This window comes from Moschus berezovskii, chromosome 1 (assembly GCF_049115385.1).
Source record: "Moschus berezovskii isolate FMDL1 chromosome 1, NW_MosBer_1.0, whole genome shotgun sequence".
Taxonomy (NCBI): Eukaryota; Metazoa; Chordata; class Mammalia; order Artiodactyla; family Moschidae; genus Moschus; species Moschus berezovskii.
Window position 1 is genome coordinate 151,430,892 of NC_142460.1, and position 18,088 is coordinate 151,448,979.

The 18,088-nt window shown below is 33.7% G+C and overlaps 1 protein-coding gene across 2 annotated transcripts in view; it reads right to left on the minus strand.

Annotated features, from left to right (window-relative positions):
* Positions 1-1,238: 1,238 nt before the first annotated feature.
* SLC25A36 (solute carrier family 25 member 36) overlaps positions 1,239-18,088 on the minus strand; it is a 33,680-nt gene continuing 16,830 nt past the window's right edge. Inside the window, exons 3-7 of one of the 2 annotated variants that reach the window (XM_055412800.2) lie at positions 17,624-17,701; positions 15,485-15,585; positions 7,703-7,769; positions 4,822-5,111; positions 1,239-3,835 (exon numbers count right to left, since the gene is read on the minus strand). In XM_055412800.2, the coding sequence (XP_055268775.2) occupies positions 3,642-3,835; positions 4,822-5,111; positions 7,703-7,769; positions 15,485-15,585; positions 17,624-17,701 (730 nt within the window). In that variant the 3' untranslated portion in view covers positions 1,239-3,641. The remainder of the gene's footprint in view (positions 3,836-4,821; positions 5,112-7,702; positions 7,770-15,484; positions 15,586-17,623; positions 17,702-18,088) is intronic. The other variant, XM_055412789.2, reaches the window with a different exon arrangement.

Here is an 18,088-nt window from a genome sequence, read left to right on the forward strand (position 1 = left end):
GTACACTGTATTAAATACTTTTAATTAAAATCCCCTTTCAATTTAGATCATTTAGAAATATCTGTACTCTTAGGAATGTTGAAGTCATGATCAATACTAGAGAAAAAGGCTGAACTATTACATCCACCAGCCCCAAAGGGGTCCTGACAGTACTAACAGTCTGGGCAGAAGAGCATGTAAACAGCAAAAGACTGCACGGACAATGCTGGAAGATTAAAGGATAAACTGATTCCTAGCACTTAATTCTTTCAAGGTCAAGTCAGTATTTTTAGTTATCTAAAACAAATCTTAAAAATGCTGACATATTTATACTCCAGTGAAAGAGTCAACATTCACTATTCTTAATAAGCCAAACTCAGCTAGTCCTAATCTGACAATGCTATTCCATAGTCAGCACTTGGTTTTGTGAGACAGCTGCTGCTGCTGCTGCTGCTAAGTCACTTCAGTCGTGTCCGACTCTGTGTGACCCCATAGACGGAAGCCCACCAGGCTCCCCCATTCCTGGGATTCTCCAGGCAAGAACACTAGAGTGGGTTGCCATTTCCTTCTCCAATGTGTGAAAGTGAAAAGTGAAAGTGAAGTTGCTCAGTCGTGTCCGACCCTTAGCGACCCCACGGACTGCAGCCTACCAGGCTCCTCCGTCCACGGGATTTTCTAGGCAAGAGTACTGGAGTGGCTTGCCATTGCCTTCTCCGTTTGTGAGACAGAGACATGGTTAAATAATGTAAATGATATTCTCTTGCTGTCAGTTTAAAACAATCAATTACTCGCAGGTCCCATCTAGTAAGACTGGTTCTGCAAAGTAACACACATAAGGAAAACCGAGACAAAAGCTTTGGTGACAGTTTTTTCCCTGGATTTAAAAGCACTGTGTGGTACCCCACAATCACAGGTTGGTGATTCTCAGATGTGCACTTTGAAGTCGGGTAAACCGTTTCTGTGAGCCAGAAGTACCAGAGTTCTTATCTGCTGCTCTATGAATATGCTCTTCAGTATTTACCCCTTTAAACTGAAAGGATCAATTCTTTTTCTGAGAAGATTCTCAAATAAAAGTACATACCAATTTGAAGAGTGCTGACTACCTCTATACAGTAATAAAGTTATCTGACAGATGAAAACACAGAATAAAAAAAAATTTCAATGTTTTATGTTTTTCTTTTTAAATGTTTGCACCAAAAAAAAAAAACTACCTCCCAAGAAATGTTTCAGACAGACTTTATATAGAGTTTATATATATATATATATATATATATACATATTTTGTTAAATTATTTCTGTCGTAAACTGCAGCAGATTGTACTTTTGGGGGGACAAAACAATTAAACATCATCGCTCCTTTCCAGCTGTCGCACAAAGAAACAAAGTCTGAGACTCTAAGATCCTTTTCTTCCAGCAAAGAAATATACTCATTTTTAAAAGCTGAATACAATGCACTAAAAGGTCAATACAAACAGGAACAGAATATGAGTTCATCCTTGAAGGACACTTGTTATGAATTTGCTACAACTAAGTAAGATGTTCCTTAGCTGCTGGTTTTCATCTCATTCTTAACCATTTGTGGGTATTCAGATCACTAAGATTACAGTCTCTTGTACATTCGATACAACTGATGTTTACAGATCTTCACAAGGCAAATGGCACTGTATTAGGCAGTATAAGCGGCACCTGAAAATCAAAACACTATAGGTTGTCACTTTCTCTACAGATTTAAGTTATAAACCCTATTACTGTTTTCTTTTTTATGGCATGTTTCTCACAATAAATGTCAAAGCTGAAATTCACCATAAAAGATATGAATAATCCCAAAGGTAATGAAATTGAATTTGCCTTTGGTCTCCAAATAGACTGGAATACTAATTCCAATCGAAGCACCTTAAAAACATCCAGTTACTGTTGACTACAAGGAAGTTAAGAAGGTGGAGTAATTTAACAGGGCACTGTGTTTCACTGGTGACAGCAGAGAAAGCTTGCAATGACATGCTATGTTTTTTATGTTAGGGGTACTGCAATACACATAAGAATAAGTAAAACATTTATATTAAAGACCCCCCAAACAATATACCTAAATCCCAGAAAAAAATGTTATGAATACTGTTTCTGCCTAATATATTAATCAATGTTTTAAAAAAATAATCTAACATGGGAATTCTCTCCTACTCACACCCCTGCCCTCAACCTCCCAAAAGGCCACAAAGTGCATTCACAAAGAGTCATTCTTAAGATAAAGCCATTGCACACAATGTACAGTTCATGTATACCGAAATGAGTACCACACTGGAGTTTAATGGTATAAGCTTCATACACCAGTATAGCAACAACCATAAGCAAAAGTCTTTAATATTATAGACTTACAGCAAATATCTTCACAAGGGCCATACATATAATACACTTACAGTATTAAAAAGTGCAGTTGATCTCAACAGCAAAATGTAAAAGCTATCTCTTGTTAACACACTTAATCTGAATTAACTTGCATTTTTTTTAAATGATTTACCATTCAAGAAATTAGGATGGAATAAATTTCTTATGCAAAGTAGTTTGTTCACTTATAAAACTATAAGTCAACTAGGATCACTATCCACTCAGATAACAGAGGCCCTTCTTCAATAAATGTTTATGCTGCACTGGATACTTATAATCTTGCCTTAAAAAGAAAAACACCTTTTAAAGGCAAAGTTGAAAATTACCATTTTCTCTACTAAATAATGCAATGTATGAAGATCTTCCAGAAATAATCCAAAGGTTCAAATTCTTAATGTGAAACCAGAGAAAGATCCAGAAGCAGTACATTTTTTTTTCACTTTAAGAAAATGATACCTAGGTATGATGGGTGATAATTCAAGGTCATAATTAGTAAGTCACTGAAGAGACATTGCATTCATTCATGTAGGTTAGACAAGATAAGAGAACATGCTCAAGTTGTCGACATGGCCAAGAATCAACATTTTACTGGCTTATTTTGTCCCAAACTATTACCATGAGTTGATACATTGAGCAATTTTAGTGTTCACACTGGGCTAAACATAACACACCTGTGAGCAGTAGAAACCAACACATTTTAAAACTAAAAGAAAGCACAATATTTAGACACTACTTCATTTGTTGAAAACAGTGACTACTAATACCAAACAATTAACTTTAAAATACAGTGCCAAATCCTCTCAAGGAAATGTAAATACTAGTATTGTTACTTTCCAATTTCATAGGAACTATACAGAAGCCGGATGTTAGAAATTTATGATTGTTAACACTTTCTTTGGATAGTTCTAGTATATAGTTATGGATGGCTTTGTTTAGAAAACTGGAAAAGTGCTCATGGAATAAACACCGTACTCTGGTTGCCATAAATCAACAAAATGCCAACAGTATCCTGTGGATGTGATAGAGAAAATGGCAATTTTGAGGAAGGAGTGCTTCTAAAGGCTTTTTCTTGGAGGCAGCCATGTTTTTTTTTTTTCACATTACTAAAAAGACTAAGTAATGTGGTTATAATTACTTTAATTCCTACATCCAAACTTCCACTTAGGCATAGTTCCATGTTCCCACACTATTTTCCTTCTGTCCACCATGCTGGCTTTGGTACTCCATGGTCCAATTTCTATTTTGGTCTTCCCTCTTTACAGCATAGCAGTTTGGCGATGCTATCCATTGAGCAGGTAGACCACCAACTCATAGGTGGCCATCATAATGGCTGTGTTTGGAATCTGTCTCACCAGATGAGTTGTCAGACCACGGTAAAGAGATCCATAGCCTTCTTCTTGAACAAGCAAAGATAATGTCTGAAAAAAGGATCTATATTTTGTTCCCTCTTCACGCAGTCTTGTTCTTACAACTTCTGTATAGGAAAAAAAAAAGTCATTTTATTTAAATGTTAACAATATTTTTATACCCTCCTAATATTGAGCACATTCCATTCATCAGACTGTAAGTGTGAGCTCAAAATAAGTGAGGAATTCTTTTTTTTAAATGTAACTTACTGACACTAGTTATTTTAACAACACCAAACTCCTAAGTTAGCTAGCTAAAATTCTGCATATTAATTATAAAATTTCATAGGTTCCTGAATGGTAGAAGACAGAATAAACAAAAGTATCTTTGGATACTTTGGAGAAGACTCTTGAGAGTCCCTTGAACTGCAAGGAGATCCAACCAGTCCATCCTAAAGGAGATCAGTCCTGGGTATTCATTGGAAGGACTGACGCTGAGGCTGAAACTCCAATACTTTGGCCACCTCATGCGAAGAGTTGACTCACTGGAAAAGACTGATGCTGGGAGGGATTGGGGGCAGGAGGAGAAGGGGACGACAGAGGATGAGATGGCTGGATGGCATCACCGACTCAATGGACATGAGTTTGAGTGAACTCTGGGAGTTGGTGATGGACTGGGAAGCCTGGCATGCTGCGATTCATGGGGTCGCAAAGAGTCGGACGTGACTAAGTGACTGAACTGACTGACTCATACATATTAAATCCCATTATGATGAACTGTATTTTGTTGTAATTCATTAAAATGATAAAATGTTCTAATAAATGGGCAACTGGCTGAAATGGGAAAATATTTCAGAATTAATGGATTACTCATACACATTCAGGGTTTCCCTGGTGGCTCAATGTGAAGAATTCTCCTGCCAATGCAGGAGATGCGGGTTCAATCCCTGGGTCGGGAAGATCCCCTAGAGAAGGAAATCGCAACCCACTCCAGTATTCTTGCCTGGGACATCCCATGGAAAGCAGTGCCTGGAAGGCTACAGTCTCTTGGGTTGCAAGGAGCTGGACATGACTGAGTGACTGAGTAACAATATACACTGTCACGTCCTCTTACCATGTGGATATGCTATGCTTGTGGCACACGTTTTTGAGGTGGCGGCAGCTAGCATCATTCCCACAAAATCCGACACTTCTTTTACAGATTCTTCTTCATTTTCCATTGTAGAAGCAATCTTATATTCCAGTAGTTTTTGCTTAATACTTTCATATATAACAAAATGGATGACAGTCTCTGATATGCCAGCATATGAAGCAGACATGCCCCTATAAAATCCTTTAAGTCCATCTGTCTGATACACTTTACGGATACACTCGAAAGCACCCATTCGCTTTTCCCCACGGTTCCTGTAAAGCAAAAAGGAAAAAAATCTTATTAACATAAATAAAGTAGTACAGGTTTTTAAATAAAGTAAATACAATATATAGGAAGAGGCCACTCTACTAAAGAATAACCCTGTTTAATTCATGAGGAAGTACAAATGAGAATTTAAAAACATTCAGAGTTCCTACTCTTTGTCTCAAATCTGTCATATCATACAGATAACTTAGAAGGTAGTTTATTTTACTGAATGCAAAACACACCACATTGAACCTCGAGTTTCACTGAAGTTTGCAGTGTAGGAATAAGCAACAAAATCCACTGTGACAGCAGCTCAAGAGAAAAACAAAAAATAAAACCCCCTCATATTATATTAAATGCAGTTCTAAGTTGAGAAGATTTCTTTAGCATTTGATAACACATAAAAAGAATGACTGAGACACAAATGACAATAGAATATTAAGAAGTACAGTTAAGGTAATTTCAATGCACCTGAGGGATTCTTCCAAGTCCACCCAATTTCTCCCCAAAAGTGACTGGGTGAATTTAAGTCAAATTTTCTATGATCCTTTGAAGGTAATCTTGAAGGTAAAAGGCTGTCTCTTTTATCTCAGTAAATAGTGAATGAGCACTTCTACAGTTATCAAGTATTTATTGAACACTGTGCCCAAAACAACTTTCTTAGTGCTGCTTAAGGGTGCAACATCTACTCTTGGATATAATTTTGAGTTCATAAAAATATTTATTACCTTCACTATGATTCCCTCAATAGAATTTTATCTGTAAGAAATGGGTTTAAATTCTACCCACAGGGAAAGAAATAGAAAAGTTAACTATTTATAAATTATATACAACCTGCTTATGATGTAACAAAATAAAATCACAACCAAGACACCTACCCGATAACCTACTGATCCCTCTAACTTTATAAACTAGTAACTGTCTTGAATAACCATCCTCAACTAATGGTACCGAATAAATACCTTCTTAGTTGAGAGATCCATGCAACCAACTGTAATTAGTTTCGGCTGTCAGATTCTTTCTTACAAGAAAGTTAAGAGAGCTCTGAGTCCTAAAGGATAACATGCAAACACATCCGCCCTATTCTCGGTCTCAGTGTTGTAAGGCAGCACACCTTCAAATCAACCTTTCACTACTACCCCAACCCTACTCCTAAGCCTAAAAAATTGTGCTGGCTTTACTATTATTTTTCACCTAAATCCATCCTCTAAATACTGAAGCATACATACCCCTGGTAGTTTATAATAGTACAATACAGACTGGCATCTCACACATTTTAACCTTTGGGTTGTCTTATCTACCACTACCTTTCAGTTCTCTGACTTCGAAATAAACTGAGTTTTGCCATAACACTGTACTTAAGGTTTCAGTAAAAATTATTCCAGATGAAACAAAGACTAGACATTTCATGTCTCCAAGTGACATACAATTGCACATGACAAAATGTGGAAAACAGATCTGTAAGCAGGCATAATTTTTAATGATTTCTTAGATCAGTTTTATTTATTATCTACAAGATATAACACCAGGCTTCCCAAACCCAGGGATCAAACCCGGGTCTCCCGCATTGGAGGCAGAAGCTTTAACCTCTGAGCCACCAGGGAAGCCCTTTATTTATAATCTACAAGATATAACACCAGGCTTCCCAAACCCTAAAATATAAGAAACAGTGAAAATCTTTTATACATAGCCTACTACAGACTGAAGAGTTAAATTAGTTTCAAAACTATTAATTGATTATTATTATTACAACACACCAGACAGGATCACCTCTCCACTTAAAAAAGTGTTACCGTCTCCATCCTTCATTCTGAAGGCCAATGGGAGCTGAAATGGCAGGACTCTAAGCTACACCACTTCTGGCCTTTCTCTCAGTTCCCAGAACTTGCCAGACACTAAACTTAAAGATATGTGAGGTGTGCACTGACTAGTGCCTCTGCTTAAAATGGGTTCAAAAACCATTCATTGACTATTCCATTAAAATTGGTCCCCACTGTTTCCAGAGATATCTCTAGACCTTACCAGTACCTATTCCATTAAAATTGGTCCCCACTGTTTCCAAAGATATCTCTAGACCCTACCAGTACCTATTCATTACAGATGTATTGAATGAATGAATCTTGCTGCCATAAAGTGACTGAGGGTAACAGATGAAGTTGCATGAATACATGAGAGCTAAATTCCATGCCAGAACACTCCGCTGTACAAGGTTCTTGAGTTTGAGCAATGATCCTCAAAGACTCAGTCTAGACTCACTGATCATGTAGTTAGTTTATTTAGGTATTTACAAGGGTTGATTATAATCACACATGGGGTGAAGTATCATTGCTCGAGCTAGATCAACAGAGGTCCTTTTTCTTCTTCTTTTACTGAAAAACACAATGCATAATATACTTTCTTTCCTAGAAATTCTCATACCTGTAAATTATTAACATCACTTTTGCATCTTACGGTACACCTAAGTTTCAAAACTAAATAAAACAAATCCAGCAGCAAATGAGGGCAAAAACATGGTTAGATACCTGGCACTGAAATCTCACTGATATAAATTTATAGAAAAAATTTAGTTGAAGTCAACTTTAATGAATTAACATACCTCGCATCGAGCTGTAATCGAGTCTTTATAAGCCAAATGGGGTTGGTCGCTGTGATTGCGGTAAAACCTAAACAAACATGTTTAAAATGAACTTTGGTAAAAATGAAGAACACACTATTAACCTCAAGGTTTTTTAAAACTTTATGTAAGTCTATATTTTAAAAAATGCATATATTTACCTATAAACTGATGTATGCTTTACACTTTTGTTTTACAAATCCATTCACAACCATGAACATTTGTACTTTATTTTCAATTTAGTCTCAAATTCTGACTCATAACTAAAAAAATTTTTAAGAGCAAAATCTGATTATATATAATTCCTCTTCCAATACATTCAGAATACCTTCTGGGCACCCTCTACTCTCTAAATTTAGAAACCCATTTTTGCAGACACACAGAAATTGTGTGTATTCTAGGGCTTTTTTAGCATGCAAACTCTACAACAGCTACTTGGGGTCCAACTAACATCACAAATCACTATGTACAAAATGGAGTCTACATAAACGTCAGCATTTACCAATATTTGATCTTAAGTTGACTATATGACAGAAAGAATTATTGTTTGGTCTTATGAATACTTTATGTTACCATACACTTATTAATACTGTTAAAATAATGGTATCACAGAGATATGGTTTCTGTTAAAGAATTAAAAAGGGCAGATCTATTTTTTCATCCACTTAAAAACATAAAAAACTTAAAAGTACAAAAAGTTACAAATCAGAACTTCCCTTTCACTTTTAGACACTGAAGAGAGAAACTGAAGGTAGAAGGTAGCTTTATTATACTTTAAAACTAAAGAACTATGTATTAACTATCAGTGTGGAAGGGTGGTCCCCTAAGGTGGCTCTCTTATGTTTCTAGGCTAGTGCGTATCTTTTACTTGCTACCTTCCTAGAGCTACAGAAAAATAGCACATGAAATGCAATCTTGATGATGGAAATTTATGAAGATTGCTTCATCTATATAAAACAGGGTTTTCATAATATAATGCTTATGAAATATTTAAGATTAGCTGCTACACAAATTTCATAGAATTACCTTTCATCAACCTACATTTATTCAATTGGCCTTTAAATTCAGTGAAAACTTACATGCAAAAATGTCTAAGGATCTTAACTGTTAATACTTTTTATCAAATAGCAGCAGGTCAAGTATTTTTAGAAAGACTTTGAAATATAATCAGCACACTAATATTAGTAAAGTACTTTCAGGAACAAAAATGCTGTGGTACTACATTGTTTACTAATTGGAATTTAGTTTCACAGGTTCTTTCCCCTTCTATAATGTCAGATCATTAGCTAACTCAAACTTTACTCCTTTAATCCACTATATTAATACTGCAGAAATAGCCAGATGTTTCACAAAGAGATGCTCAAATTGAATCTATTATCAACTAAGATAAATGAAACAAAAGTTTGGTTTAATAACTCCTTTAACAATTTGTTAATGATTATATAGTCTCCATTTCTTTTAAGTGCTTTTAATGCTACGTACATACATATGAAACTAGAAAGGGATCAACAACTTTCTAAGGATCAGCCAGTACCAAAACAGTAAAAATTGAATGTGCTGAACAGGGTGTCAGGAAGATGTTTTAAAAGGTTCTTTTCATGCATATATTCTTGATGAAAGAGAGGCAAACTATGAAACCAGATCAGTTTAAATATTTTATCTGGAATAGATTTGTGCATGGCCTGGCTTAATTGAGAATAAAGTTACAGACTTTATTAGAATAAAGTCTCCTGAATCTCATTTTTCTAAGTGAAAAAGTCAAACTAAAGATATTTAAATTACACTGTATATTTAAATTACATTCTAAAGCAAATGTGGACCTGACATCAGAATTCTGATCATACCCCTAATAATTCTTTATTTTAAACCTAAATATCTGTATTAGCTAAATGTCTGTACAGTAATATTAGTTTATCAACAAAAGGCCACTAAGCAGCACAAATCAACAAAATACTCTTCATTACTCAAAATAGTTTTTATTATTCTGTGGAAATTTTAAGAAAAAAACTTGCTCTTTATTAAACTTTGAAAGCCTAAAACTTTAAAAGGTATCAAACTTAAGCATCAAAGCTTTCTAAAAAAATTAAGTTCTATGTCTAAAAATATAAACTGAGTACCTAAGTTTATGAACACTGTTCCAAGTCTCAAATTTCTCAATTAGAGGCTGAAAAAACCCCATATATGAAAACTTAAAATATTATAATACATATTTGCAATTATTACTAGGGATAAATTTTTAATTGCCCATAATTAAGTTTTAATTATGCTCCATACATGCTAATAAACAATGATAGGAGGCAAACAACAGGTATTTCTCACTTAACTAAAATTCATTTCCAGATACAGACTGACCTATGGAACCTGACACACTAAAATTTAAGTGAAAGAATGACATCATCTTGTCCCTATAGAGCCTGAGCTTACTACAGCTGGGACTCACTTTCCCAGTAAAAAGCTAGTTCAATAAACACACTGCCTCACTGTCAGCACACCACTAAGTTAAAGAAAAGAATCGATATATAATCCACAGGTTTTTTAGCTATTGTTCCTTTATCAGCTCTGGTCCTATTACATTCTTTTGACTGAAAACATTCTAATAAATTACATAGACAGTATTAGGCTAATGAAATCTAGAGAACATAATCTATTAGTTAAAAAAAAGAAATCAAACAAGCAGGAAGAAACAAATTTATTACCAACTTTGAATTATATACGGTAAGATGATTTGAAGCTGACAAACAGCTTAAATTAAACACCTTCCTACTTCTTTCAAGACAAACATACACAAAGATACTGGGAATGGTTCCCCTGAAATTTAGATATTTCCTATTACTTTTATTTTGGCATTTAAATTGTGACATTTTGATAATATGCTATTTCATATTAATATTCTGAGTACCCTGTTAAATATTAAAACTTACTTATCTATTTGTAGGTTAAAAAGAATCAATATTGCTCCAGTCAATAAAAGCAAAATGGCAATATACCAGCTATACTATTAGTAATATGGTTAATATTTTATTAGAAAGCTTAAAATACCTTTTAAATGTAATTTTTAAAGTTTTGTTTTATTTAAGATTTTATTTGATAATGTAAACCAATTAAAAACCAGAACAACAGAAATCCACATAATAAACTTGCTGAAAATGTCTATTTCATTAAGTGAGTGATACCTGTAGTATTGCATTTTCAGTACTTTTTATTAACTTCTGTAAGAACAAAGCCCACCTAACCTTTGAAGAGAAATATATTAAAAACAAAACAAAACACGAAAAACTAATTAAAACTAAAATAAGATCCCATATATTCTTATCCCGTATTTGGAAAGTAATGGTAGGTCAATGTTTTTGCAAGAAAGTAGAAAGCCAAGTTTCAACAGACAAGAATGGAAAGCACTGTATTAGGCTTTTAAAACATGTTATACTAAACAAAGAGAACTACTATTTTCTAAAAGTTGTCAGATGGTATGATACCATTTACAGCTATGTAAATCTTAAATACTATTAAGGAATTCTTTGGAGGTCAAGGCTATTATGGCCAAGCTAAAGACCCCAGGCTTCTATTAACTGTAATTGAAAAGTTACTCCATTCTTCCTTCTAGAAGGAGTATTATCAAGGAATCAGAATTAAAGTTTCATGAAATACTCAGATAATGCACACACAAATTCAGGAAATAAAAATTCATTTCCCGCTTTCTATTCAACAGCTATTATAAATTCCCAGGGTGTGTTTCTTATAACTAGAGGCTGCAAGAGATGCTCAGATCAGTACTCACGAGGTTTAAGTTAGTCCATATTTCTACAGGAAGTGACCTGCGGATGGGGAGCATGAGATGACACGATCTCACTCTTTTCTCGGGAGAAATGTACAGTAAATGCCTAAAATAGACACAGGCTTTTCTGTATCATAACAACAAGCAGTGACCTCATCAGAAACACGTGTACAAAATGAATCCCATTGGAAGGATTTGAGAAATATTTACTGTGAGATCTAACTTTTGAAAATTTTAAGTTAAAAAAGAAAAAGGAATATCAGAATGGGCCATAATTTTTTTTTTAAAGTACCGAGTACTGAAAATTCTGCCATCTGTAGCAGTTTCGAGAGTCTAAATACTTACCCAAAAGAAGATCAATTTTGCCTTAATGAAAAAATGCTAACCTTGTCAAAGCGGAAATCTAAGAAAATATTCAGAGCAGACTGTCATATCCCATTTTCCTATCATTATTATTTACCATGCTCAGAGCTGAAATCACAAAATTTTCTGTTCTTTAACAATCAGCTTATTGGTAAATCTAAAAAACAACAACAACAAAAAACCCAGAGGAGTGAGTTCCCTGGCAGTCCAGTGGTTAGGACTTGGCACTTTCACTGCTATGGGCCCAGCTCTGATCCCTGGTCAGGGAATCAAGATTCTGTAAGCCACACAGCATGGCCAAAAAATAATTTAAATTAAATTAAAAAAAAAAAAAGTAAAAAATAAAAAAATAGAAAATTCAAGGAACTTCATTTTATAACTATTATTTTTTAAAAATGTATAGGTGGCTACAATAGTACCTTTCACTTTCTGTACTATGATCAGTAATACTGCACATCCATTTTTATGAAATATTTTGTATTCAGTTTCTTGTGCTCTACGAAACAAAAAACAGGAAGAATGTTTACATGAAAACACACAAAACATCTAACCATCCACCTAGCTGAATAAACTGCCAGGGATAAATCATTTTAAAAAATATTTTATAATGCAAAACAAAATTTCTATTTAATGAGTAAAAATTTAACCTTAAGCTTTAAGTCAAATAGAAAATGTACCTTGAATGCTATTAACACAAACAAATAAAACCCACTAATATCTAGGAAATGTTAAGTGATTACATTATTGGTATTAAAAAAAATTAAGCAATCATTGTGTAAATATATTATCCAATAAAAATCAGAATTCATTTCTGTTAAATCTATACTGTTGTATACAAAAGTATATATAACTCAGATAAGAACTTTGGAAGACTGGGAGTTACTATAGAAAAAAAAATTTTGATACTATTCTTTCTGTATACACACCTTTGCGCAGGTGTATACAGAGGGATATGCAAACTCATTTAAACAAAAACACACAAAAACCCGCAAGAAAATAAATACCCTCAATGATTAAGATATATTTAGTTTGCCAAAGGTCATATGTGGGGTGAGGGGGGAAGGTAATAAAACAAAGTCACTATTACTTAACCTGATTAAGTAGCCTCACAACTAGAAAAAAAATTTTTAATGCATGAAAATTTATAGCTCAAGTTGAGAGTTTACAAATTCTTACATTATTTCCTTGAAACACTAAAACAAATGAAAATAAGACAGCCTTTAAATAAACTGTCCTTTAAATAGGTTTAGTATTCAATTTCATATGAATAGAATGCAAAAGGCAACTGAACCAAGAGGTTACTTGGAATAAAAATTATGTACATGGTTACTAAACCCTTAATGCATGTGCTATTTAATGTGGCAAAATCTTGCAGGCATTATTAACAGTGGCACATTTTTGATACTGAAGTGACAAGGTTAGCATTTTTTTGAATAGTAAGAAAACAAATTCTCACATGACTGCCTCTAAGCACTTTGCACCCCCACTTCATATTTTGAAGACCTCTAAAAATGATCCTGAAGAAAAACCAGTCCAGATTATTACAAGAGTGAAGGGGTCCAAAGGCTACCTTAACAAGTCTGCATGGGACCATTCAGTTTCACCAACCATGTAGCTATGTATAAAAACTGTAAAGCTAAATATTATTGCTCATGAACAGTTGCAAAGAAGCTCTGAAAGTGTAATTCTCAGAAAAAATCTAACTGCAAACAAATGGAAGAAGTATTTTCAAATTACACAAGTGTATAGTACAATACTCTCTGAACAATGTAAGTCTTTCAATTTACCAAAATTCAATAAATTCAAGTTGGGAAATAGTATCAACGCATAGATAAAAACAGAACTACAAGTTAACATTTGTACACATTTGAGAAAAAAGTACAAGATGACAATTCCACTGAAAATCTTTGCAATATGATACAAATATAGTATTAAATTTTGATGAGATAGTCTAGTGAAAGATGTTCCAGTGGGAATTGGTTTTCTGAAACCCTAAATTTGCAATACTGAATATATTAACAACTATCCTCAACTTAAAATAATTGCTTACCTACTTTCTTGGCATCAAGTCTTTCAAAAAAGAAAGATTTAACATTTCTTTACAATTTTCTGGGGTTAAAAAAACAAAAACATGAACACTGATAATCCAGAAATTTATTCTTAGAGACCCTAACATAGTGCTCATATAGTTTGAAATTAGCCACTAACTTTATAGACTCAAATTTGGAGAGAAAAATCATATATATTCATATCCAACATTTATCAAAATATATTAAAAATTTAACTGTAACTAGATGATCTCTGTGGTATTAAAGAACTGATTCTCAAAATATAACCTATTGGTTATTATAATATTATATATATATAACACATATATAATATTATATTGGTTGTAGAGCAACCCACTCATTCTAAGAATAAGGTAATGGGGTCACATAAACTACCTAACTTGCCTAAGATCTCTTTTCTTTGGTAAAGAGTATTTCACCACCTTGATCTTTAAAGCTTTACTTTCCAGTTTTAAAACTTTGTGAGTCAGTCAACAATAACTAAATATAAAAAGCCATAAAAATAATTTGCAAGGTATGTACTAGATTATATGGCTATTGACCTCTCAGAAATTAGTATTTCAAACTTACACTTAGTTCATTAATTATATGGTTGAAATTGATCCAATTTATTTCTAAACAGAAAATAGTTACCTCATTATCAAGCACCTGACATTCAATTTCTCGATCAACGGTTGATAAAGGTAGTTATAATTTGCTTTATAAAGTCACATCATAATTTAGAAATGCGAGGCATGATTAAATATGCAGCAAATCTCAGAACTATAGAGAATTTTCTGATGAGAAATAAAGGTCATGGCTTTGTCTAACATGCATGGCAGCAAGTGATTCCAGAACCACATTGGTCAAACCAATCTCCCAGCTTATCTTTAAGGCAGTGCAGAGGTCCAGGACTAGCTGTTTTAATTCACAATATATATTCTCATGAATGATGATGAAAGAGTTCCTGGAAACATTTCTAGAGCAAGCTTGTACACATATCTGGTACACAGCTACATTTTCAGTGCTATCTTAGTGTGATTTATGTGGCATGCTAAACATATTTTTCAATACATACATTATAATAACTGAGTTATCAGTAATACACCACTCGCAAAAATTTTAGCATTTGAGCACAGGACAAAATGAATACTTTACCAAGAACTGCCGGCACATTTCAGACAGAAGCCAAAACATGCAGCAAAAAAGGAAAAGGCACTAACAGAAATTGAGGAGAAAAGAGTAAATTACAGCTCTGTAATTTTAAGTGTAATTATGGTTGGATTCTTAAAACAGTTAAAAATGATCACAAAATATTCAGTGGACTACACAAGACAATGTAAATATTATATTACCTGCATGTATCACAAACTTCTAAATACATAAATGCCAACTGACAACAGATTTTACATATACTATTTAATCAAATTTATGGTATACTAAAAAACGTAAAAACATGCTTGCAGATGTGAATCAATGAAAAGCACATTGCCTTAACTTTACAAGGTTAAATTCATTAAAAAGCAATATTAAGTCTCTAGATGTCAGAAAATTTTGTTTTTTAATATCATGTATTCATACCTGCCATTGCAGCTGAAATCATGTGTACCTGGGTAGAATCAGGGTCAAATAAACCATTCAACTTTTCCTTGCAGTTTGAATAGGCAGCAAAGTATATGGCTCTAAAATAAAGATTAAAGTTTTGTCAATAAGCATGTTGCTTAATTCATAAGATTTAAATGGCATATAAATTGACCTTTATTATTTCAGAGTCCAGAAATCTAAAAACATAAAGTATTTTTTGTATTGACTCGTTAAAGATAAATGTAAAGCATTCTCAAACAGATGCTCATATCCCAATATTTTAATAGCAACTGACTGAAACAAAGTGTTTGTATAAGACTTTGACGATCAGAAAACACATAAATAAGGCTGAAAGGCCTGTATAGCACTAAGGGAAAGTTAAATACACAAAAGTAGATGTGATATGGGTATTTTATGTTGTTTTTTGAAGAGAGGAAGGTAGAACTGACAAATAATTAAAGTGAATGTTCAACAATTTTGACACACTTGTGCTATATATCAATCTATACTACACAGAGTGTTTACAGTATCCCTAGACAGAACAACTGCAAAAGAAATCAGTCACATTGGGTCATATCAGGTATTCTAACATTTGTAAACACTGCATTAAATTTGTAAATATTTTTCCTAACTTACTGTGACTTTATGCATTCAACTACCTCCTCACTGTTTATAGCTTTCTGGGCATTGAGTTACTTGCTGCTGTATCAAATATCTTGTTATTTTCCAACAATCCTGATTCTCTGTCTAAGAAGGAAAAGAGTAAACAAGTAAAAATGGGGCAAATCTCACTATTGTGTTTTTTTAATGTGCTTAAGAAAAAATGGCAATCAATAAAACTGAAAATGAAATATTCTATTTCATGATAAAAAGGATACACTGAATGATATCAAAGTAGGAAGAGGAATAAACACTGCATTACTAGATATGAATAAGAAAAAAGGCACTCTCATGAGAAAATGGGCAAGGAATATGCATATGTAATTCACAGAAGAGAGATACAAATGAAAAACAGTTACAAGGAGGAGGACACGAAAGCACCAAAATAAGACAAATATATATTAGAACAGTGAAAATCATGGCTAGTCTATTTGGCAAGAATTTAACTACATGGAGAGTTGCCAACATTTGTAATATGTGGATAAAGAGCGACTAATTCCCTACTTGAGAATAAAAGGATGGCATGCCTTTTCAGAAGGGATTTGAGCAATATTCACTAACTTTAAATGTTCATATGCCCTTCTGTCCAGAAATTCTACTTTTAGGTAACTATCCTAAAGAAAAATTCTTGCTTAAGTACTCACAGATAAAGGCACAGCTATGTTTCCAAAACCATTGTTTTTAACAGCAAAAATCTGGAAATAAATCTAAAGGTTCACAAATAAGGGGGGGTCAATCATACTATACAAGTTTTAAAACACTCAGCTATTTTCATGGAAAAAGCTTCAAGACAAATTTGGTGAAATAGTTCAATACGATTCAATTTATATAAATGATAATAACACATATATTGTGTTTTTCATGTACATAATTAGCCAGAAAAAAATAAAGGAAGCCTTTTAAGCCAAACTTTTGTCATAGCTATCTGTCTATGGGGAGGGCAGAGAGTAACCGTGTGTAGAAAGGTACACTGGGTGAGAGGGGACATGTTTAAGGGGACATGTCAAGCTTTACGCTACACATTTTTTTAGACCTCACAATAAGAATGAATTTTGAATCAGGTTTTAAAAAGAAAGAGCCCACAAAAAGTTGAAATCCCATAAATAATGGGATCTGGTTCTGCTACACTGGATACAGAGACCTGGGTACACGTTTTCTGAATGTGAACTCTGCTGTGTTCTATCACGGAAAAAGTCAATCTAAGATAAAAAGATACCAGAAAAAATGACAAAATATTAAGGCCTTTTTGAACTTGGTGCAAAGACTGCTTCATGACGATCTCATACATGACAATGACAACTGAGGTCCTTCACACCTCCACATGATACAATCTGCCCATCCTTTTGGATGGTTACTGATATCCTGCTGTCACAGTGCTTCATCCTTATCATCTTGACTTTCGTCAGCATCTCCTCTCATTAAACTTGAAACAAGAAAGACTGCCACAACTGAATTAACTTAAATGTACTTTTTTACCTGGAAGGGGCCACCCCCACCAAATTGGGGCCTAATCCTCTAAACAGGGAACGAGGCCCTTCTTTTTCCAAGATCACCCTGAAAGAGAAAAATATTATTTAGAAAGGAATGTCCTTCAAAGTGTGGTACTTTATTTATACAGAAAATATAAAAGTCTGAATCTCCTATGTTTGTACTATGTTATAAATGATCTTGTCAGCGTTCCTCACCTCACCTATGAAAACCTGCTTTCCTTGACAAAGCATATAATAAGGAATGACAACAGATTTACTAGTGAAACTCCATTCAGATTCTTTCCTGGAAGTTTCAGAGACATAATCATCAATATAGATTTCTACATTTCCATATGATCATGCTACTCTTTTCTTTAATCTCCTCCATTTTAGTATCTTTACCAGCAACTTCAATTCCCAATTAGAAATGCAGTTGCTTCTTAGTACTGGAGATCCCTTCCTTGATAATGAA